Source organism: Mirounga angustirostris, unplaced genomic scaffold, assembly GCF_029215605.1.
Source record: "Mirounga angustirostris isolate CCGP_5_RB_7025 unplaced genomic scaffold, mMirAng1.0.hap1 SCAF_3, whole genome shotgun sequence".
Lineage (NCBI taxonomy): Eukaryota > Metazoa > Chordata > Mammalia > Carnivora > Phocidae > Mirounga > Mirounga angustirostris.
This window is the reverse complement of record NW_026991711.1, coordinates 78292534-78316618: the sequence shown is the minus strand read 5'-3', so window position 1 is coordinate 78316618 and position 24085 is coordinate 78292534. Positions and strand designations below refer to the sequence as shown.

The following is a 24085-nucleotide window of genomic DNA, read 5'->3' as shown; positions in this document are numbered from 1 at the left end:
TACCAAAACTTTCCATACTCTTGATGCTTCATCATCAGTCATAATAGTATTAGCTTATCAGTGCAGCCTAATCTGTTACAAAGAAGGCAACAGTTTGGCATAGTAGTAGAAAGAGCTCTGGGCTGAGGGAACAGTGATACCAAGAGGCTCAGCGAATTTTCTAAGATTGTACAATTATTGGCAGAGCTGATATTAAAATACAAGTCTTTTGAGTTCTGCTCTACCATGCTTCCCTCCATATTGCTAATGTAAAATAACTGTTCTTGCTTTTTACAGACTGTTACTCTAACCTGACCAAACACCACAGTTTAGGATGTAGAAGACTCTATTTAGATTACCTTTCCTGGTTCCCACAACCAAATCTTGATGGCATAAGAAATCCCCAAATTTACTTCTAAGGCATGAGAAGTTAACACAGACAAATTGAACAGAAAGAGGTCAGAAAAGTTTCCCATAATCTTAAGCTGAGACTTTGGAGGTCACTTATCTAACTTCCCAGGGAGGTAGGAATCTTCAGACGCCGTTTCTGAGATCCACTCCCTCGTGAATACTTTCAAGTACTGAAATACTTCCCTACTTTGCAAAATGGCCCATTCTCTTTTAAGAGAATTTTAACTGGTAACTTGTTTGAATTAAAAGTTCTTCCCTGACATGTGTCTCTGAAGCATTCACAGTAGAGTATAAGAATCATTTGGTATGATGATAAATGTATATTTGGATAGGAGATGCTCCAATCAAATTTTACAGTTCCCTTGTAAAATCTGAACAGATTTCCCTGGGCTATCATATTTCTAGCCTGTGGTACTATTCCAGGCCTCAACATTATTAATTTTCCTTAAGGACTAATGTTATAAATTATGAAAAACTTAAAATGAAAATCTCAAGAGACACCAGAATTTTAGATGAGGAATGGAACAAAATTTAAAATGGATTAGACTTTGGAAATTATTACTATACATCTAGTTTTCATTAAAAACTACAAAACAGAATTCAAACTATGAAATGCCATCATCTTAAATTCAGTGTTCAGATGGTTCAATTTAAATATGTATTAGATACCAATTAAGAACTTGGCACTGCGCAGGTAATAGGAATCCACAGATGAATAATATGGCCCTTGCCTTCAAAAGTACATTTCTACAGTCCAGTAGGAATGCTGGCCATGTCAATAAAGAAATATAACTTACAAATCAGCATAGTACAATATGTTACCAGGTATGATAAAAATTCCCTTAGGAGGGGGTGGGGACTGTCAATGAAAGACTCTTGGAAGAAGTGGTACCTATGCTGGGTTTTGAGAGATAAACAGGAATCTTCCAGGAAAACAAGGAGGGAAAGAGAATCTTGGTAAAGGGAGCAGCATACAGAAAGCACAAAGATGTGAATATAGCATGGTATAGTCAGGGCAAAACATTACATGACTATCGAGTTCCAGGAAGAAGCAGTGGAGATGAAGTTAGTAAGATTTTAGTTCATGAAGGGTCTTGTGTACATGCAAATGAGCATGACCTTTATCTTGTAGCTGATTGGCAACCTCTGTAGGATTACCAGAGAAGTGATGGGGCCATATTTTCTTTTTAAAGATGACACTTAGTGATGGAAGATGCCTGCCAGCTCTTCATATGCTGCCTCCTCACCATTCACTCATTCACGTATTTAGCAATCTGCCTGTTACATACGAGGTCTGAATCTAGGCAATGGGGATACAGCAATAAGCAACAAAGATTCTTCCTTCAAAAAGCTAACACTTTAGTGAAAGAGATACTTACAAAAGTCTTGGTTTAAGTGACACTTCCTCAGAGATTTCTTTGACCATACTACTTAAGGTAGCTTTTTCCTCTAGTATCTTTCATTGTTTATGCTTTAATATATCATCATGTTCTTATTCTAAGTTATCTAAATTTATCACAATTTATAATTATTTTGTTTGTTTACTTATCTACCATCTGTCTCTCCTTTTAAAATGTAAGGACCATGTCTTTCTTGTTCTTTTTATTCTCAGAGCCTAGCACAGTCTGACAAACAGTAGGTGCCAAGTACTTGCTGACAAAGGATGAAAAAAATACCCATATTTATAACTTAACTTTCCTAAAAATGTAGTGTTTTTGCTATTCAGACTCAACCAATTTCCCTGGGTCTGATTCCCAAGTGTTGCTCTAACCTCTCAGCTCACAGAGTCCTGTTAATACAGTTACTTTAGGAGCGACCTCACGGCTCTGTAACCATTGTAAGGAGCTATCTCAGTCAGCACACTGGAAGCTTATTTAGAAAGAGAACCATAAACTCCTGCTCTTTCTTGCTTGTCACTGCATCTTAACTTAGCTGGCCCTTGATGATTTAATAATTAACTCATTCAATAGTGAACACCCACTATGTGCTAAATAGTGGGGAAAGGGATGTAGTGCAGGACACCATAAAAATGATCCCTGCCCTCAAAAACTGATAATAAGGTGGTGCATACAAGTCAATAGGCAATTATGAAACTAGATGGTAAGTTCTATGACGGGGAAGGCAGAGCATGCCATAGCAGGGCCAATGGACACAGGCCTGCGTATTCAGCTGAACTTCTAGAAATAGGGGAGCATGAAGGATGGAGTGGATGTAAAGGCTTAAGCCCTCGGCTGAATGCTAAATGGATGCAATATGACAAACAACCACCAAAATAAATAACATTTAAATGGCACTTATTAAGTGCTATGTATCCTTCTGAGCACTTTACATATACTATTTAGTATATATTATTATTACTAACTACCTATATTATTAATTTATTCAATACTTACAACAATCCCATAAGGTATGTACTACTATCACCTTCATTCTACAGGAGAGATCTGAGGTACAGACAGCTAAGGCAAGTCTCCAAGGCCACCCAGCTAGCAAGTAGCAGAGGCAGGAGTTGAACCTGGGCAGTGTGGAGCCAGAGTCTGAGTCCTTCACAACCCTGTACTATACTGCTTCTCAAAAGTATTACCAATTGTTTTTATCCTACTTTTTTAAAGTTTTATTTATTTAAGTAATCTCTACACCCAACATGGGGCTTGAATCCATGACCCCAAGATCAAGAATCACATTCTCTTACAACTGAGCCAGCCAGGCACCCCTCTTTTTCTATTTTTTATTTCCTATAACAAGAACTATTTACTTCAATACATGCTATGTTTTCAATAGCCATCATTAGTAGTAAATGATTAAATAAAATCAGCTCCTTTTCAACTCGGAGCTTAAGATATAGATGGCAGTTTGTGGGGCGCCTGTGTGGCTCAGTCGGTTAAGTGACTGATTCTTGGTTTTGGCTCAGGTCATGATCTCAGGGTCATGAGACTAAGCCCCTGTGTCGGGCTCAGTGTTTACCGGGAGTCTGCTTTTCCCGCTTGCACACATGTGCTCTCTCTCTAAAAATAAATCAATCTTAAAAATAAAAAAAAAAAAGATATGGATGGCATTTTGTAACATAACTTTAAGAGATGACTAATTATTACCAAATGTCTGATGAATATATTTTAAGAAACACTACGTTTGATTGATGATTTCACTACCCCTTAAAACAAAAGCATCCAATGGAAAAAAAAATGTGCAAAAGACTGGCATTTTCTACTTAATGCTGAATGTACACACAACATATGATCCAGCAATTCCAATCCGAGGCACCTACCCAAAAGAATTCTTTCTCTCTCTCTATATATGTAAGTATATACATAGGTATATGCTATAGAATGTTTACAGAAGCCCTCTTTATAAGAGCCTTACACTGGAAGCCACCCAAATGCCCCTGCCCATCAACAGCAGAGCAATTAAATTATTATTTATCACAGCTGAATACTAAACAATAATGAGAATGAATGCTCCACAAGTACATGCAACAACATGAATGAATATACAAACAGAATGTTAATGAAAGAAGCCAGAGACACAAACACAAGAGTGTATGATTCCATTTATGTAAAGTGCAAAACTAGGCAAAACAAACTGATGCTATTAGGGGGCAGGACAGTGGGTTTCGTGGCTGGAAGGGAGCATGAGGACGCTTATGAGATGCTGGTAATGTTCTGTTTCTTCAACTTGGTGGTGGTTGCTCAAGGTCTGGTTTGTGAAAATCCATCAGGTATACATTTATATATACTTTTCTGTATATATGTTTTATAAAAAGTTAATTGGAAGTTGATATTATCTTAAACATATGGTCTATAATTTTTAACAAATTTTGATGAATTTTATATGAGTGGAAATAATTATCATCATCATCTAATATTTGATTGCCAACCATGTGGCAGGTACTGTGTTAAAAGCTTTATCTGAATAAATCTCAATCCTCACAAACATCTTACAGAAACAGGCACTATTGTTAGCTCCATTTTCCAATAAGAAAACGGAGGCTCAGAGACATTAAGTAATGTGTTAGAGCAGAAAATCAAACTCCGATAATCCTAACACCAGAGGGTACATTCTTAGCCATCTAGTTATACTAGATTTCAGTCAGCTATGTCAAGGCAAGAGAAACATACTGGTCTTAAAATTTACTCTACATAAATATTTACTCACATTATTTTCCCAGTGGAACCTCAAATTAGAAGAAACACTAGCCATATTAAAGTATAACAAACAACAGCCTAGACAATTTATTTCCCACAATTAAAACTTTCTTTAGTTGCAGCATATTTGTTCAGGCCTGAGAAAATATGTTAAGGTGTCCAAAAATACACTCTACTTTTCTAACTCAATTCTGTCCCCTAAGATTTTTTAGTCCAGTAAAAAAATGTATGTCTTTAAGACTATATAGCATGGCAGAAAAATACCAGTATTAAGTAAACTATGATCAATCTTTTAGTGTGCTAAGTCAGTGGGCTGTATCTGAGACCAGGCTGACGACTCACATTCACAATGTGGAGTCACCAAGCAAGTTCATGAACGGAAACAGAACAAATGCATTATGTAATAAAGTTTTAACAAAGGTAACACAGGGAAAATAATTCCATAATTAGCTACAGCATTTGGTAATTTACCAACATTAAATTTACCTCTTTGGAGGGGGAAGCGGGAGATGTGAAAATTGTCATCCAATAGGACCATACAAACATAACAAAGAACAGATGGAAAGCCACAAGGTAAACAACGGCCTTTCCTGGTAAATAAAAACAAATAACATTTCATTGAATCCAGGTGAAAACAGGAAAAAGCATTACATTAAAACACAATATTTAGGGTCAGGAGGCTTAATCCAATAAATACCTTAATCCAAACCTACTGAAGACATCAAATTTATAAACTCCTTTATCTGAATGACCTACCATTACAGATTCAGTTCCCGCATTTAAGGGTTATCAGCCTGGTTTATAAGTAAAGACTTGTAGCCTGAGATGAGATTTGATTTTATTAAACTGCTGAACATTTAAGTTGAAACACCCTCTTCACTCACTGAATTTCAAGCTCTTCCTAAAAATTACATTTTGAATGACTTAAAAATTATTTAAGACAGCTTCCATCACTATGAACATTAAATTCAAGGAATTACAAAGTAATAAAGGAAGTCCCACCATTGTGGATAATGAGTAATCTGAAAAACTCAGTTCCTGGATTAACCAGAAACATTACACTAAATTTCATTCTCCTTTCAACATAGACTAACGAAAAATTTTTACCCATTTAAAATTTCTGCAGTAACTGTTTCACAAGTGGATTAGTATAAACATTCTAACATCTTTATCTCCAAATATTAACTTATCACTGATATAATTTAGGGCTTTTTGTTGTGTTCTACAGTTTTTCTTTTTGAAAGAAGTAGGACTAGTTTCCATAGGAAGCAAGAACTATCTACCAGGTGCTTAACTTTTTCTGTTTGGAATGAGGCACCACAAATCCACTGAAGAAAACAAAGCAGACACAAGCTTCAAAGTTTGAAATTCTACTCATTTTTAAAGTTCAGATCAAATATTACTTCTTCCACATAAGCCTTTTCAATTATTTTTAGAATTCATTACCTCTTCATACTATACTCCCCCTCTAATCTGCTCAGACTTTAATTAAAGCACTTAATTTGTTTTATTAAAGCTAGTTGCTTAATATTGATGACCTAATACATGAGAAACATTTAAAACAGCATCTGGCACATAATAAATCCTTAACAAATACTGGCCATTTTAAAAAAAAGTAATCTCTACACCCAACTGGGGTTCAAACTCACAATCCTGAGATCAAGAGTCACACGCTTTACTGACTGAGCCAGCCAGGCACCCCAATACTGGCTATTATTATTATTACTATCCAAGAATCTTTCCTCTCAAAACCTGGTTCTTTTTGCACGTTCCCTATTTCCATGTTTCCCAAGTTTAAGGAATGATAGACGTTTTCACTGGTCTGCAAAGAACAATTCAAAGTACTATTCTTCCTTTTGTCTGAGGTTATTTCTCCTTTCACTTTTGGTTTTAAAAAATGTTCTTTTTAAATAAAATAATGATAAAAAAAATTAACAACTCATTGGACCCAGCCTTTTCTTTTGCAATTATACTGGGGCACATATGGTCTAAGAGAACAGAACCATGAGTCCCACAGGAAGCCAGGGCCCAGTAACTCCTCACATCGCACAGCTAATCAGCACAAAGCACCTCAAATTCTAGTTCCTCTCTTTCATTATTTTCACTGCCAGTGTAACAGCTCATAAACTGTTGCTTAACTCATTTGGATCACTGCAAAAGCCGACTGCTCTCCTTCCCTCCAGTCCATCTCAATGGCCAGTGTAAATGTGTTGTTCATAGTTTCGACTCCACCTTGGCTGTGATGTTCCTGGGAAATAGCTCCATGTGCATGACTCATGACTGATGAATGCATTATACAACACTGGGACTTCCTGCTAACCGTATTTGACCACAGCTACTCAAATCACTACTTCCACCTACTGAAAGCCTATTAGAAGGTATATAATGTGTACCCTATTTCTAACCCTCACTGTAGTCCTGGAATGTATTCTTTCAGTTTACAAATGTGAAAACCGAGGTGCAGAGAATTTAATATCCTGCCCAATGTCACTTAGTAAATGATAAAGCCAGGATTCAAACCCATATCTGCTCGATAAAAATCCAAGGTTCTTTTCATTATGTCATACCTAGAAGTCTATTTTCCTCCACTTTACCCATCATCTTAGTAGTCACATCCTATTTCAGAGCCAACATCTGATGCCAAGACAAAAACCTTACCACAACTTCCTTCTATCTTCAAATTTGCTTTCTTTTCATGTCCACTAAAACTGATTATCATCCTCATTGAAAATTTTGGCTTCTCAAAATCTGCATTCTCTACCATCTCTGTTCCCTCCAGGTTGAACCTCATGGTCTACCTAATGGATTCAATATCATTCCTTCATTTGATTTTCCTTTGGAAAAGTATACTGGAGCTCAGTTTCCTACTGTTACATGAACACTGAGGCCATTTACCGAGTTTGCAATATTATCTTCACCTAGCTCACTTCACTTTTAAAAATTTTTGCCTGGCCGCCATATTCAGTCAAGTTTGTCAATCCTCATCTGTATTCTACTGTATAGCTTTGAGATAAATGATAACCTTGAGGTACTTTAAACTTCTTAATCATTTAGTTACTTACAACTAAGGTCAGCATATAAAATATACTCCCAAAATATTTTTAGAGTATTTCTGCTCTCCATAGATATAAGAACAAAATGGTGTCTGCTTTAAAAAATCTTAACCCTCAGTTAAAAAAAACAAACAAACTGATATATCTCTTAGCATCATGCCTGGAATGTAATAAGTACTTAACAAATGGAAAATAGCAAACTATAATGTAAAGGATAACAGGAAATACTGCTTTTATATAAATTTGAAATAATGTGATTGTTAATAAGAAAACTTCTGATCACATATACATGCTATAAACCATTAGTTAGAAGTAATAGATAAACAGGGTGCCTGGCTGGCACAGTCAGCTGGTAGGCCGACTCTTGGTTTCAGCTTGGGTTGTTATCTCAGGGTCCTGGAATCAAGCCTTGTGTTAGGTTCTGTGCTCAGCACAGAGTCTGTGTGAGATTCTCTCTCCCTCTCCCTCTGCCTCTCCCACTCGTGCTTTCTCTCTCTCTCTCTAAAGTAAATAAATCTTAAAAAAAAGAAGTAATAAAGTAAAAGCTTAGTTAACTAAGCAAATTAAATCAAAGCAAAAAAAAAAAAAAGCAACCCCAAAATCTGAATCTATAAATCAAAAAGTCTGATTCAAAAATCACCTATAAATGAATTTAAAAAAACAAAAAGGCAAACAACCTTGTCAAAAGACTCTTTGAAAGACATGGGGAAAATAGCTCCAAGAAATAATTAGACAAGTTAGATGTTCTTTCCTAAGTACTCTTTCAGAAGTTCTCTGCCTTCTGTATCTGTGCTTTCACATATAGAAAAGTTTTGATTTAAAGGAAGAAAATCAAGCCTACCAAGATTGAGTCTATATTTATTCCTCCTCAACCCTGGCTAGAATTGAGAAATCAGATTCAAAGGCAACTTGAGATTTACATGCTTAATGCCTAATTATTTCCAATAAGAATAAATATTTATTAATAATTTCTAACCAACTATTTTGGAAATCCTCTGAATTTTCATATCTCAAATCAAATTTCGTTTTTGAAATTAGATCTCAATAGACTTAATATTTTCTTTTAGCTTGGTGAAATTCTGAGCAATGAATTTTTCCCTCTAGGCATTATCTCATTAACTAGTCATTATAAAAAGTAGAATTCCCTTTCAAAATGAACTAGTAACACAATTTACAAATTTACAGTCTGGTTATTTTGTTAAATGTCTGTGAGTAGTAAAGTACTATTTTTAACAAATATATAAACAAGAGAACCATAAATAAAATTTAGACATCACGAAACAAAGTCTGCTCAACCCTAGCTAGAACTGGTATTAAAAATCTTTGAGTCACTACTATCAAGCATTCTGAAGAATATCCAAGGCATAAATATGTACATAAATATATCAAAGAAGTTTGGGTACTAGATGCCTTACAAAATAACAGCTACTTCAATTTATATAAATAACACAAATGAAAATATATTGAATAGGAATAAACACAATACTGTATCTCCTTTTAATTACTTAAACTTTAAAAACATATATTTTCTTTCTGAGAACAAAAACACATATAGTCATCACTAAATAAAAACTATGTGGGTCACAATTAGGATACCATAAGTATTCTACTTAAATTGAGACTTAAGGTGCCTTACCGTTTTCTCCATTTCCAGAGAGAGTAACTAGAATAGAAGAAAAATAGTGAATAAATAATACACTTTTAAACAATTTGTACATACATTTTATTTCAGATTGACTACTCATCTTAACATCATTTTCACAAAAATAAAATTTAGTTATCAAATGTAAACACTAATGCAAATTCAGGATTGCACTTAAAAAACCCTAAAAACACTAAAATGTTAAACATAAAATTTTTCTTTATCAACACTGCAATCACATTAAAATTTTTTTCAGACTTTTGTTAATTTTAAGTCTATTAATATCGTTATAGTTAGGTTTCCTTTAGCTCTTACTTTATTGACACCTACAGAAAGAATAGGACCCTCCTCTATGGTGCTCATGTCATCAGTCTGTGATGTACCTTACCAAACTTACAAGCTATACTCAAGACAACTTGTGTTTTTCTATAGAAAAAGGTACAGGAACTTATCCTTGTTAATTTTAGAGTGCTTCTGATTCCTAGCCTAAGACCCTGGGGATTGCTATTTATTCTTTCTCTAGAGATAGTCCAATGGCCTCTAGGTCCTGTTAATTCTACTACCTATGACTCTTCAAATCTGTCATCTACTCTCAATTTGTCCCATTGCGTTATTTCAGGCTCTCCTCCAACATAATAGCTTAAAGACTTTCAACTATTGGCTTAACACACCTCACAACCAGCAAATCTGATGGCTGAATAGTCTTCAACACCTCCCAGTCACTTACATAATAAAGCCCAAAATATTCAGGGTAACAACTATAGTCCCTCTGTGATCGACAATCTGTCTACCTCTCCAGTCTGTCATTTGCCCATACCTACCATCTAATTATCCTGAACAAATGGCAGTTTCCTAAATACATCAAGCAGTTTCACAGGTGTTGTGCCTTCCCCTATTCATCCTCCAAGGCCCAGTTTAAATACTGTCACCTCTGTAAAGCTGTCCTGAGTCCCTCTTTAGGCAGAGCAGATACTCCTTTATATCGCCACTGCTCATTTTTCCATCTCTACCATACTACCTCATTTTTTTTTTGCAATTACTTAGTAATATGTCTATCTCACCCTACTGGACTGCACAAGTGTGCAATCATGTCTTAGAATAACAACTCTAAAAGTTATTATTAGCTCTATTTTACAGATAAGTAAGCTAAGGCTCAAAATAATTAAATGACTTGCCTAAGATCACAGAACTAGTACATGTAGTGTAGACAGATATCTGAGCTCAAGTCTACTTTGACTTGTATTATTTCCTATAGTGTCTCTCACCTTATTCATTGTTTTAGTTCTAAAGCCTGGCATACAGCAGCAATGCTTCAGCAATGTTTGTTAATCAATAACCATTTTTGACTAAAATCTATTGATAAATCAGAGGAGTACCTGGACACTTCCTTAATAAACTAAAATATATCTACTTCAATCCCCAAACCAGCATAATTTAATGAGAAACACTATAGAAGTAGTCCCACTAAGGTTTAGAAATAAAATAAGCAAGTTCATGATTTTTTTTTTTTTTTAAAGACTGTTTTAGAGAGGCGTAGGGCTTCTTCTCAACCCATCTCAGGTCAGTCTGGTAGAACACTAGAGTAGTTAGATCCTGGGCTGGTCCCCTCTGGCCTCACAAAGCATTTCCCATTTATGCTAATATACACTAAAAATACAATTTTCAATGCTGTGAAATGATTGGGAAGCACTATACAAGGCACACAATTCTGAGAAATAAATTAGTAGTTTAAAAATGGAAAAGAAGCAAATGTATCACTATTTGCAGATTATAAGACTATATGCCTTTATAGTCAAAGAAAACCAACTGAAAAACTATTATAAACAAGAGGTGGTAGTGGCATACAGAAATCAGTAACCTTCCAGTAAACATGCAATCACTATATAGAAATTATAACTAAAGAAAAGTTTTATTTATAAAGCCACCTAAAAAGATAAAATTCCAGGGACAGACATAATTGAGCAAGATTACACAAGTGCTCCACCCAAGGCCTCCACTGATACCATATGGGGAGAGGTGCATTATCACTGCCCAGGGAGGATGGAAGTCTACCTACTGCCCAGGACTTCACCTTCTCTGACACAACCCCAGTAGGAAAGTGGGGAGATACAAGAGGTGTGCCTTGTTACAGCTGAGCAAGGGGGAAGTCTAAGCTCATACTCAGCCTCTGCTGGAGAAAGTGGGGACAGAGTGCAGTTTTCCCATCATTTTTGGCTGAAGTAGGGCAGTTACTGCCTAGTTTTGTCTTGCTATAGGTAACCCCTTTCCTGTTTGACTAAAGAAAACCAGCTTTTTGGGGGGCTTTTCATTGGTGCTCATTGGTATTTCCAGGTTGCCTGCTTCTCTAGCACACAGGATAGGATATAAAGAAAACCCAGGGAATTCACCACATCATTTCTCAGGTACCAAGGTCCCCAGCTGATCTGCCTTTCTCTGTCTATGTTTCAGAATTGTCTTATGTTTGCTTTATGCATAATATCTAGGGGTTTTAGTTGTACTTAGCAGGAAAAATAGGAAGAGTATGTATTCACTTGTCCTGGAACTGGAAATTCTAATTAACAAATTGTTTCTTTTTACTGCTGGGTAGTACTCTTTTTTTTTTTTTTAAAGATTTTTATTGATTTATTTGACAGAGAGAGACACAGCGAGAGAGGGAACACAAGCAGGGGGAGTAGAAGAGGGAGAATGCTGAGTAGTATTCTACTGTAAGGAGGCAGCACAACTTGCTTATCCATTCACCAACTGATAAGGCACTTGCTTTCGGTTTTTGGCTATTATGAATACTCCTGTGCAAGCCGTGGGTGGACATATATTTTCATTATTGGGGTAAATATCTAGATATAAGATTGCTGGATCTATGTTTAACTTTATTAGAAACAGCCAAACTTTTCAAAAGTGGTTGTATTGTTTTACATTCCCTACCAAAAATGTATGAGTTACAAGTTGTTCCACATCCTCATCAACATTTGGAACGGTCAATCTTTAAATTTTTAGCTATTCTAAAAAATATATAGTGATATCTCATTGTGATTTTTTATTTCCTTAATGACTAACAATGTTGAGTATCGTTTCACATGCTTATTGGCCATCCCTACACCTCTTCTTTGTGAAGTTGTGTGTTGAAATTGTTGGCTACTTTTTGATCATTATCTCTCTTATTATTGAACTGTGGGTTCTTTATATACTCTGGATATAGTCCTTTAACAAATATACTCTGCAAATATTTCCTTCTAGTCCATATGTTGTTTTCTTTGAAGAACAGAAAAGTTTAATTTTAATGAAGTCCAATTTATCAATTTTTTCTTTTATGGTTCATGCTTCGTGTCCTTTTTAAGAAATCTTTGCCAACCAAAAGACACAAAGATTTGCTCATATGTTTCCTTCTAGAAGTTTTAGAGGTTTCACATTTAGGTCTGTGATCTATTTTAAAAGCTGATTTTTAAAAATATGGTATAAAGTAAGGGTTGAGATGAATTTTATTGTATATAGATGCCCAGTAGTTCCAATATTGTTAGCTGAAACTCCTTTCTCTACTGAATTGCCTTGGAACTTTTGACAAAAATTGATTAAAAATTAAACTTGTATGTGTAAGGGTTTATTTCTGAACTCTGTTCTGTCCTATTGATGTATATGTCCATTCTTATCCCAATACCACATGACTTGATTACATGTAGCTCATAGTAAATCTTGAAACAAGATAGTGGAAGTCCTCCAACTTGTTCTTTTTCAAAAGTGTTTTGGCTATTTTAGGTCTTTTGCATTTCCATATAAATTCTAAGCTTATCTTACTGATTTCTTAAAAAAAAAAAATGCCTGCTGGGATTTTGTTTGGCATTGTGTTGACTCCCTAGATCAGTCTGGAAAAAACTGACATCTTAACAATAATCAGCCTTCCATTCTATGAACACAAGTGTATCTCTTCATTTTAGATTTTATCTCATCAATACACAAAAACTTGTAGGTCTTTTGTTAGATTTATCCCTAAAGTATTTAATTTTTTTTTTAAGATTTTATTTATTTGACAGAGAGAGAGAGACAGCGAGAGAGAGAACACAAGCAGAGGGAGGGGCAGAGGAAGAGGGAGAAGCAGACTCCCTACTGGGCACGGAACCTGATGCAGGGCTCGATCCCAGAACCCTGGGATCATAACCCATAACCTGAGCCGAAGGCAGATGCTTAACCACTGAGCCACCCAGGCGCCCCGTATTTAATGTTTTTCATGTGATTATAGTGTTTTAAAAATTTCAATTTGTAATTCTTGGTAGAAATATAACCCATTTTTATTGATCTTGTATCCTGTGAACTTGCTAATAAATTCAATTACTAGTTTTTAGTAGTGTTTTTGTCTATTCTTGGGGATTTTCTACATAAATGATTTGTCTGTTAATTAACAGTTTTACCCCATTACTATCTATGTATGTGCATACACTTTTTTTAAGATAAAACACCTTATGAGTTCATAGTAATAATTCAAATTCAAGTTTGCAAAGTTTTTATCATTCATCTTTTAATTTTATCTTTCTTTTTCTTTTTTTAACCACTGAGAATCCTGGTTCTCAAGGACAGAAAGGATGAAGAATTAGAATATCACATTCATTTTTTCTTTTCTTTCTTTTTTTTTTTTTACTGCTTCATTATTGGTGTATAGAAATTAACAGATTTTCTTTTTTTATTATTATTATGTTATGTTAGTCACCATACAATACATCATTGGTTTTTGATGTGGTGATCCATGATCCATTGTTTTCGTATAACACCCAGCACTCCATGCAGTATGTGCCCCCCTTAATACCCATCACCGGGCTAACCAATCCCCCCTCCCCCCTCCTCTCTAAAACCCTGTTTGTTTCTCAGAGTCCATAGTCTCTCATGGTTCATCTCTCCCGCCAATTTCCCCCCCCCATTTTTCCCTTCCTTCTCCTAATGCCCTCCATGCTATTCCTTATGTTTCACAAATAAGTGAAACCATATAACTGACTTTCTCTGCTTGACTTATTTCACTTAGCATAATCTCCTCCAGTCCCATCCATGTTGATGTAAAAGTTGGGTATTCATCCTTTCTGATGGCTGAGTAATATTCCATTGTATATATGGACCACATCTTCTTTATCCATTCATCTGTTGAAGGGCATCTCGGCTCTTTCCACAGTTTAGCTATTGCGGACATTGCTGCTATGAACATTGGGGTACATATGGCCCTTCTTTTCACTACATCTGTGTCTTTGGGGTAAATACCCAGGGGTGCAATTGCTGGGTCATAGGGTAGCTCTATTTTTAAATTTTTGAGGAACCTCCACACTGTTTTCCAAGTGGCTGTACCAACTTGCATTCCCACCAACAGTGTAAGAGGGTTCCCCTTTCTCCACAACCTCTCCAACATTTGTTGTTTCTTGCTCTGTCCATTTTTGCCATTCTAACTGGTGTAAGGTGGTATCTCCATGTGGTTTTGATTTGAATTTCCCTGATGGCTAATGATGATGAACGTTTTTTCATGTGTCTGTTAGCCATTTGTATGTCTTCTTCAGAGAAGTGTCTTTCCGTATCTTCTGCCCACTTTTTGACTTGATTATTTATTTTTTGGGTGTTGAGTTTGAGAAGTTCTTTATAGATCTTGGATACCAGCCCTTTATCTGTAGTGTCATTTGCAAACATCTTCTCCCATTCTGTGGGTTGCCTCTTTGTTTTGTTGACTGTTTCCTTTGCTGTGCAGAAGTTTTTTATCTTGATGAAGTCCCAAAAGTTCATTTTTGCTTTTGTTTCACTAGCTTTTGGAGATGTATCTTGAAAGAAGTTGCTGTGGGCGATGTCAAAGAGGTTACTGCCTATGTTCTCCTCTAGGATTTGGATGGATTCCTGTCTCACATTGAGGTCTTTCATCCACTTTGAGTTTATCTTTGTGACTGGTGTTAGAGAATGGTCGAGTTTCATTCTTCTGCATGTGGCTGTCCAATTTTCCCAGCACCATTTATTGAAGAGACTGTCTTTTTTCCATTGCATGTCTTTTCCTGCTTTGTCAAAGATTAGTTGACCATAGAGTTGAGGGTCCATACCTGGGTTCTCTATTCTGTTCCATTGGTCTATATGTCTGTTTTTGTGCCAGTACCATGCTGTCTTGGTGATCACAGCTTTGTAATATAGCTTGAAATCGGGCAATGTGATGCCCCCAGCTTTTTCTTTTTCAACATTTCCTTGGCAATTCGGGGTCTTTTCTGATTCCATACAAATTTTAGGATTGTTTGTTCCAGCACTTTGAAAAACATCATTGGAATTTTGACGGGGATGGCATTGAAGGTATAGATTGCTCTGGGTAGCATAGACATTTTAACAATGTTTATTCTTCCGATCCATGAGCATGGAATATTTTTCCATCTTTTTGTGTTTTCTTCAATTTCTAGAGTATAGATCCTTGACCTCTTTGGTTAGGTTTATTCCGAGGTATCTTATGGTTTTTGGTGCTTTTGTAAATGGAATCGTTTCTCTAATTTCTCTTTCTACAGATGCATTGTTAGTGTATAAGACAGCAACTGATTTCTGTGCATTGATTTTGTATCCTGCCACATTACTGAATTGCTGGATGAGTTCCAGTAATTTGGGAGTGGAGTCTTTTGGGTTTTCCACATAAAGTATCATGTCATCTGTGAAAAGAGAGAGTTTGACTTCTTCTTTGCCAATTTGAATACCTTTTATTTCTTTTTGTTGTCTGACTGCTGTTGCTAGGACTTCTAGTACTACGTTGAACAATAGTGGCGAGAGTGGGCATCCTTGATGTGTTCCTGATCTTAAGGGAAAGGCTCTCAGAGCTTTTCCCCATTGAAGATGATATTCGCTGTGGGTTTTTCATAGATGGGTTTTATGAACTTGAGGAATGTTCCCTCTATCCCTATACTCTGGAGAGTTTTAATCGGGAAAGGATGTTGTATTTTGTCAAATGCTTTTTCTGCATCAATTGAGAGGACCATATGGTTCTTCTCCCTCCTCTTATTAATGTGTTCTATCACATTGATCGATTTGTGAATGTTGAACCACCCTTGCATCCCAGGGATAAATCCCACTTGGTCGTGGTGGATGATCCTTTTAATGTATTGTTGGATCCTATTAGCTAGGATTTTGTTGAGGACTTTGGAATCCATATTCATCAGGGGTATCGGTCTGAAATTCTCCTTTTTGATGGGGCCTTTGCCTGGTTTGGGGATTAAGGTAATGCTGGCCTCATAGAATGAGTTTGGAAGTTTTCCTTCTGTTTCTATTTTTTGAAACAGCTTCAGTAGAATAAGTATTATTTCTTCTTTGAATGTTTGGTAGAATTCCCCAGGGAATCCATCAGGCCCTGGACTCTTGTTTTTTGGGAGGTTTTTGATCACTGCTTCAATCTCGTTACTGGTTATTGGCCTATTTAGGTTGTCAATTTCTTCCTGTTTAGTCTTGGCAGCTTATAGGTTTCCAGGAAGGCCTCCATTTCATCCAGATTGCTCAGTTTATTGGCATATAGTTGTTGATAATAATTTCTAATAATTGTTCCTATTTCCTTGGTGATAGTCGTGATCTCTCCCCTTTCATTCATAATTTTATTAATTTGGGTCCTTCCTCTTTTCTCTTAGAGAAGTCTGGCCAATGGTTTATCGATCTTATTAATTCTTTAAAAGAACCAGCTTCTAGTTTCGTTGATCTGATCTACTGTGTTTCTGGTTCCTAATTCATTGAACTCTGCTCTAATTTTAATTATTTCTCTTCTAATGCGTGCCTTAGGCATGGTTTGTTGCTTTTTCTCTAGTTCTTTAAGGTGTAGAGTCAGTTGGTGAATTTGGGATTCTTCTATTTTTTTGGGTGAGGCTTGGATGGCTATGTATTTCCCCCTTAGGACCGCCTTTGTAGTATCCCATAGGTTTTGGACCGATGTGTTTTCGTTCTCATTGATTTCCATGAATTGTTTAAGTTCTTCTTTGATTTCCTGGTTGACCCAAACATTCTTGAGCAGAGTGGTCTTTAGCTTCCCAGTGTTTGAATTTCTGCCAAATTTTTTCTTGTGACTGAGTTCCAGTTTCAAAGCATTGTGGTCTGAGAATATGCAGGGAATAATCTCAATCTTTTTGTATCGGTTGAGACCTGATTTGTGACCCAGTATGTGGTCTATTCTGGAGAAAGTTCCATGTCTGCTCTAGAAGAATGAGTATTCTGTTGTTTTAGGGTGGAATGTTCTGTAAATATCTATGAGGTCCATCTGGTCCAATGTATCATTCAAAGCTCTTGTTTCCTTGTTGATTTTCTGCTTAGATGATCTGTCCATTGCTGAGAGTGGAGTACTGAGGTCTCCTATAATTAATGTATTGTTATCAATATGACTATTTTGGTTAACAGTTGGCTTATGTAGATGGCTGCTCCCATGTTGCGGCCATAGATATTTACAATTGTTAGATTTTCTTGTTGGATAGACCCTTTAAGAATGATAAAGTGTCCTTCTGTGTCTCTAATTACAGACTTTAGTTTAAAATCTAATTTGTCTGATATAAGCATTGCTACCCCAGCTTTCTTTTGAGGTCCACTGGCATGGAAGATGGATCTCCATCCCTTCACTTTCAGTCTGGATGTATCTTTAGGTTCAGAATGAGTCTCTTGTAGGCAGCATATGGATGGGTCCTGTCTTTTTATCCAATCTGCAACCCTGTGCCGTTTTATGGGAGCATTTAGGCCATTCACGTTGAGAGTGATTATTGAAAGATATGAATTAATTGTCATCATGTTGCCTGTGAAGACGTTGTTTTTGTAGATTGTCTCTAAATTTCTGTTGTATATCACTCTTGGGGTCTTTCTCTTTTCATAGAATCCCCCCTTAATATTTCTTGCAGGGCCGGCTTGGTCACATATTCTTTCAGTTTCTGCCAGTCGTGGAAGCTCTGCATCTCTCCATCCATTCTGAATGAAAGCCTTGCCAGATAAAGTATTCTTGGCTGCATGTTCTTCTCATTTAGTACCCTGAACATGTCTTGCCAGGTCTTTCTGGCTTGCCAGGTCTCTGTGGATAGGTCTGACGTTATTCTGATGTTCCTCCCTCTGTACGTAAGGAATCTCTTCCCCCTAACTGCCCTTAAGATGGTTTCCTTGGTTCTAAGATTTGCAAGTTTTACTATTACATGCTGGGGTGTTGGCCTGTTTTCCTTGATCTTGGGAGGGGTCCTCTCTGCCTCTAGGACACGAATGTTTGTTTCATTCCCCAGAGTAGGGAAGTTCTCAGCTCTGATTTGCTCAAACACATCTTCTAGTCCTCTCTCTCTCTCCACTCCCTCCAGGATTCCAATTATTCTGACATTGGAATGCTTCATGGTGTCACTTATTTCTCTGATTCTATTTTCATGGATTCTGAGTTGTTCTTCCCTGGCCTCCTCTTTTCCCTTTTTATCTATTATATTGTCTTCCAGGTCACTTATTCTCTCTTCTGCCTCAGTTACCCTAGCTGTTAGATTATCTAGATTGGATTGGATCTCATTGATAGCATTTTTAAGTTCTGCCAATTCAGCTTTCATTTCTGCCCTTAGAGACTCTATGTTGCCATTAACTGATTTCTCCATTCTAGCCATTGTCTTCACAATTGCTAGCCTGAATTCCATCTCCGACATCTTGGTTATATCTGCATCCATTTGTAAATCTGCAGCATAAGTCATAATCTCTGAGTCTTTTCTACTTTGGGGGCTCCTCCTCCTAGTCATTCTCTTGATGGGTGTTTGAGGGAATGTATAGAGTCCAAATTATTGGCCAGAAACCAAGCAAGATGCACCTGTTTTCTTGGGACCTTAGGGTTGCTGGCCTCTTGTTTTCCCAGCCTGTCTTCTGCGGGAGGGGCCTGCCGCACTGTTACTCAGGCAACCCTGTTTGGGCGGAGTTGCCCTGCCCCCTGTGGCAGGGGATGGGCTCAGTGGGAATCAGTTTTGGGGGTTTTCGTTCTCTGGCGGCTTTGCCTGGTGGCTTTCCGCATCTCTTCCGCGAGTCGGAGCAAAAGAGACCATTTCCAACCCTCTGCCTCAGAGCAGAGACCTCAGTGTTCTTCAGTGAGCTCTCCAGGCCACATCGTCTCCGTTTCTGTCCATGCTGCTATAAACTGCAGCATCCTGGGTTATGCGCCCCTCCACAGCGCTCCCAGTCCTGCCTCCAGGTCGGGGCACGTCTCTGCCCTTTGTGCTTCTAAAATCGCCAGTTGCCCCCAGATCGCACGCGCAACTCCGCCACTCAGGTGCTCCGGTTTTCCGCCCTGGGGGCTGCCCTAGACTCCTTTCCCCGCCACTACTGGTCTGCAAGTCTGGGCCCCGTCTGCAGCGCGCAAGGCTGTCACTCACTGGTGGTGTAGGATCCCCACAGCCAGGCACCCTCCTGCTGCCGTTTATCCTCTGATATCTGCCCGTGGAATCAGGGCTCCCCGCTTCGTACCTCAAAACCAACCGCCTGCAATATTCTGTTTGTAGATATCCAGATCTTCTTACATCTCAGGCTGGTTTCGTGGGTGCTCAGAGTGGTCTGGTAGATATCCATCTCAATTCCGGGGACCAGTTGAAATAGGGTCCCCTACTCCTCCGCCATCTTTCCCCCCTCCCATTTTCTTTATCCCATATTGCCCACCCAACAGCCTCGATAATGAGACCAATATAATTACTAAAAATATAATTAAATAATTTTTTTACATTGTTGTCCATTTTCTAATAGCTGTACTATATCTACTCTGTTAGATCATATATCCATTACAAACTATAGCCTCTCTTCCTTATTACTTTTGCTCATAGGTAATAAGGTAATAAATACATATTTAATGTTCATATCAGAGTTAATATCCAATAGTCATTCTGGTTGTCTAAAACTCATTCCCATTCTCTAGGAAACTGATTTTGTTGTAGATATTCAAGTTGTTGAACATTTTTATGCAGTGATTTGGGGAGACTCAAAAATAATGCACCATTACCATCACCTTCCTAGAATCTCATATGACAGTGACTTTTTGAAAAGAACAGGCCAGATGTCTTGTGAAATGTACTACATTCTGGATTTGTCTGTTTCTTTTTGGTTGCTGATTTCATCCTCTGACCCCTACCCCAAACTCCTCTTCCTAATATTCCACTCCAAGTCTAAAGGTTTGAATGTAATTTGAGGGTGGGAGGGAGAGAATGGACAAGAATACTCAGGTATGAAGTATTCTGGGCACTGTTTTCAGCACATCAGGTACATTATTTAGGTTTGTCACTATCAGTGATGCTACGTTTGGGTCACTTAACAAGGTGGTGACCACCAGGTCTCTCCTTTGTAAAAGTACATTTTCCACTTTAACAATCATAAAGGTTTTTGTGGGGTAAAATGTTAGCAGTATGTGAATATCTTCTTCCCCCAAAACTTTTCACCCAATGGTGTTAGCATCCACCGATAATCTGCCTAAATCAATTATTTTGTAGAATTTGAAAATCACCATAAAAAACCCTCTATTATTTATTTCTATACTTTCAAGCTGGCATTATTCTGTAAAGAGCTTTCAACTGGGGATGAACTAGAGCTTCCTAAAAAGGCAGCACAAAAACTTAATTATTTCCCTTTACTTACCCATTTTCAGAATAGGATGCTGGTATGACATTCAACTCCACTGTTGGCAAATAAATTTTAATATTCTTGTTTTGAATATCAATAGGGAAACATGGATTTTTCTTTATCTTATGTGCCATTATCAATTACACTCATTCTTTCTTATGTTCAAACTGTCTCATCTTTGGCCACTGCTCTTCCAACCGACTCCTGCATCCTCCTGAATCATCCCCATTAGTCTTTGAGCACTTCCTTGCTGTCTAGCACAAGATATCCCAGGCTCACTTTATATTTTTTCCCACCTCCAGCCCCTGAAATTAGCCATTTCTCCAAGGGGCATTGGTTTTGTTTGTTTGTTTGAAGTAGGCTCTACCCCCAGTGTGGGGCTTGAACTCATGACCCCAAAATCAAGTCACATTACTCTATGGGCTCAGCCAACCAGGTGCCCTGCATCTGGTTCCTTTTAATGATATTTAGAAACCAACCTTTGAATACCAGGGGTGCTCATAGCTACTGGAGTTTCACTGCTTTAAAGGCCCTTTGGGATGACAGAAGTAGTATTATATACCTAATTATATTCACATTGATACTTCCAATTCAAATAGAATATTACAAAGTTTCTCCTTAATTTCTTAGGCATTATATTTGTATCTTTTTATGTTTATATACAATGAAAATCTTAGCTCCTAATTGATTTACTCATTCATTTATCCTAAAGTATACCTAAAATAGTTTAAACACTGCATACTAGTTTAAGTTTTCTTTGCAGTTTTAAAATTCTGTTTTGTTTTGGCTTTAAACTGTATCCCACTAAGGAGTACGATATTCAAAAGCCACTTGAAGTCATTCTTTCCTCTGTGTATGGTACCAACTTCACATAAGTTCATTTCTTTCAGGATTCCAAATTTTACAGTTTGCTTTTCCTCCTGTTTAATTTTATTTTCTTGGATATGTAAAAAATATAAATGGTTTAAAAGTCAAAACTATATAGAAACGTACTCAGAAAGGCCTGGCTTTCCTTTCTTATCTTCTCACCCCAGGTAATCATTTTTATTAGTTTGCTTTATCCTATTTCCTTCTGCAAAGTAAATAAATGTATTAAATAAAATATTTCTAATTTCTTCCTTTATATACCTATTCCACACCTTGCTTTTCTCACCACACCCTAGAAATCACGCACATCAGTACATAGAGACAATCATTGTGTTTTAAAGCACTGCACAGTACTCCATTGTGTGGATGTTCCAGTTATACAATCAGGCCTCTACTGATAGACATTTGGGTTGTCTCCAATCTCTACTGCTACAAACAATGTGGCAATGAATAACTTTATGCATGTGTTGTTTATTTGTGGAAGTTTATTCTCAGTGTAGATTCCTAATTTGAAATTACTGGACCAAAAGTTAATCTGCCTGGTTTTCCCAAATCCCTTGTTTATAGAAGTTGTACCATTTTATACTCTTACAGGCATTGCATCAGACTGCCTGTTTCTCCATCGTGTACCCAATAAAGTGTTTCCAAACACTTTGTATCACAGGGTAATTTTACTTTGCATTTTCTTATACAAGAGAATAAGTATCTTTTCATGTGTTTTACGAGCCATTCTTTTTTGCTGTTGTTGTGAACTGTTTATGACACTTATCCATTTTTTTCTGTTGGGCTTTCCTCACTCCCTGGTTATAAGATCATCCACCCATGTTTCTTTCTAGTATTTGAACGCTTTTATTTTTTACATTCAACTGTGGTCCATTTTGAAATGGCAGATTCCAGCATGGGAAAAGTGTCAGATAAGCCTGAGAAATCTTGTGGTACCAGAAAGTAAGGAAGGAATAAATGATGGGAACATGTCAAAAGGATAGAGAAACCGAACTGAAGGGGCTCCTACTGGCCAAATCTGGGACAATTTGAGCAATAAAATAAATGACAGATCATAATCCATAAAAAAAGAATCCATGACAGCGTGCAGATGTAAATGAATTAACTGGGGAGGAGGGAAAGCTCTTCCTTATAGAATTCTAACTAGAAAATGCAGACGAAATCATAGAATTAGAAAAATCACCATTTGGCAACCAGCACAATAATAACTGTTTCAAGCAAGAATCCTCAATAGATGCTAAAAAGAGTAATGCAAGTAATCAGGAACAGAACAAATCTCAAGGTATTTCCCCACAAAGACACTTGTCTCAGGTTGGGTTCTCTGGAATCATGCTGAGAGAGAGTCTGGGGTACAGGCTATGTTCTAAGGAGAAATCTAACTGCAGTGCAGGCTTATCAAAATCTTGGCCAACTAGCAGAGAGCTCTAAAGCAGCCAGGCCCCTTCTCACTCAGGCACTGAATGCAGGCTGGCACAGGAAGGGTGTGACCTTGGGTGAAGTTAGTCATGCTGAAAGAAAGAGCTAACAGCTAGAAGCTGTTTGCAGACCACACCTTTCACAACTGAGCAGCAAAGTCCTTCCTCGAAAGATCTGTGTGGTGCATCTGAGTCTACCAAAATACTTATTAATTACAAAGAAAAACTGTACCCTTACAGAATGGAGAAACTTGGCAGATACCACCTGAAGTGGTGATTAAAGTTAACAGTCCTAGAAATGGTACATTCAATGATGGAACATCACTTTTATGGTATTCTTGCTAAAAATGTTACTTTGAGAATCTAATCATGAGGAAACATCAGACGAACCTAATTTGAGGGACATTCTACAAAGAAGCCTGTACTCTTCAAAATTGTTATGGTCATGAAAGAGAAGGCAACACTGAGGAACTCTTCCAGATTAAAGGACACCAAAGAGCATGATAACCAACTGCAGTGTGTGAGCATAGTCTGGACTGTGGAGCAGAAGGGATTAGTGGGGCAACTAATCTTTCTTCCAAAAGCATTGATAAAATACTACTGTAATTTATAAGCCTTATTCAGTATTTTATCAATGCTAATTTCCTGATTTTGATAATTGTACTCTGATTATATAAGAAAATGTTCTTTGTTATAGACTGAATGTTTGTGCCCCCCCCCCCGCAAATTCCTATGTTAAATCCTAATGCCCGATGTGATGGTATTGAAGACAGGGCCCTTGGGTGGTGATTAGATCATGAAGGTGAAGCCTTCACGAATGGGATTAGTGCCCTTTTAGGAGACCTCAGAGAGCTCCCAAGTCCCTTCTGCCATGTGATGACTCAGTGAGCACATGGCCGTCTAGGAACTAGGAGTAGGCCCGCACCTCACAACAAATATGCTGCTGCCCTCATGTGGGACTTCCCAGATTCCAGGATGAGGAGAAAGAAATTTCTGGTGCTTATAAGCCACCTGGTC

General features: G+C 37.4%; 1 protein-coding gene across 9 annotated transcripts in view; it reads right to left on the bottom strand.

The window, feature by feature from the left end:
• ZDHHC20 (zinc finger DHHC-type palmitoyltransferase 20) overlaps positions 1-24085 on the bottom strand; it is an 80946-nt gene that overhangs the window by 40991 nt on the left and 15870 nt on the right. For all 9 annotated transcript variants that reach the window (XR_008505645.2, XR_010410076.1, XR_008505646.2 and 6 more), the window contains exons 2-3: positions 9222-9248; positions 5019-5122 (exon numbers count right to left, since the gene is read on the bottom strand). Coding sequence is in view for 6 of the 9 variants with exons in the window: in XM_045869175.3 (XP_045725131.1) it covers positions 5019-5122; positions 9222-9248 (131 nt within the window). In the remaining 3 variants the exon portion in view is untranslated. The remainder of the gene's footprint in view (positions 1-5018; positions 5123-9221; positions 9249-24085) is intronic.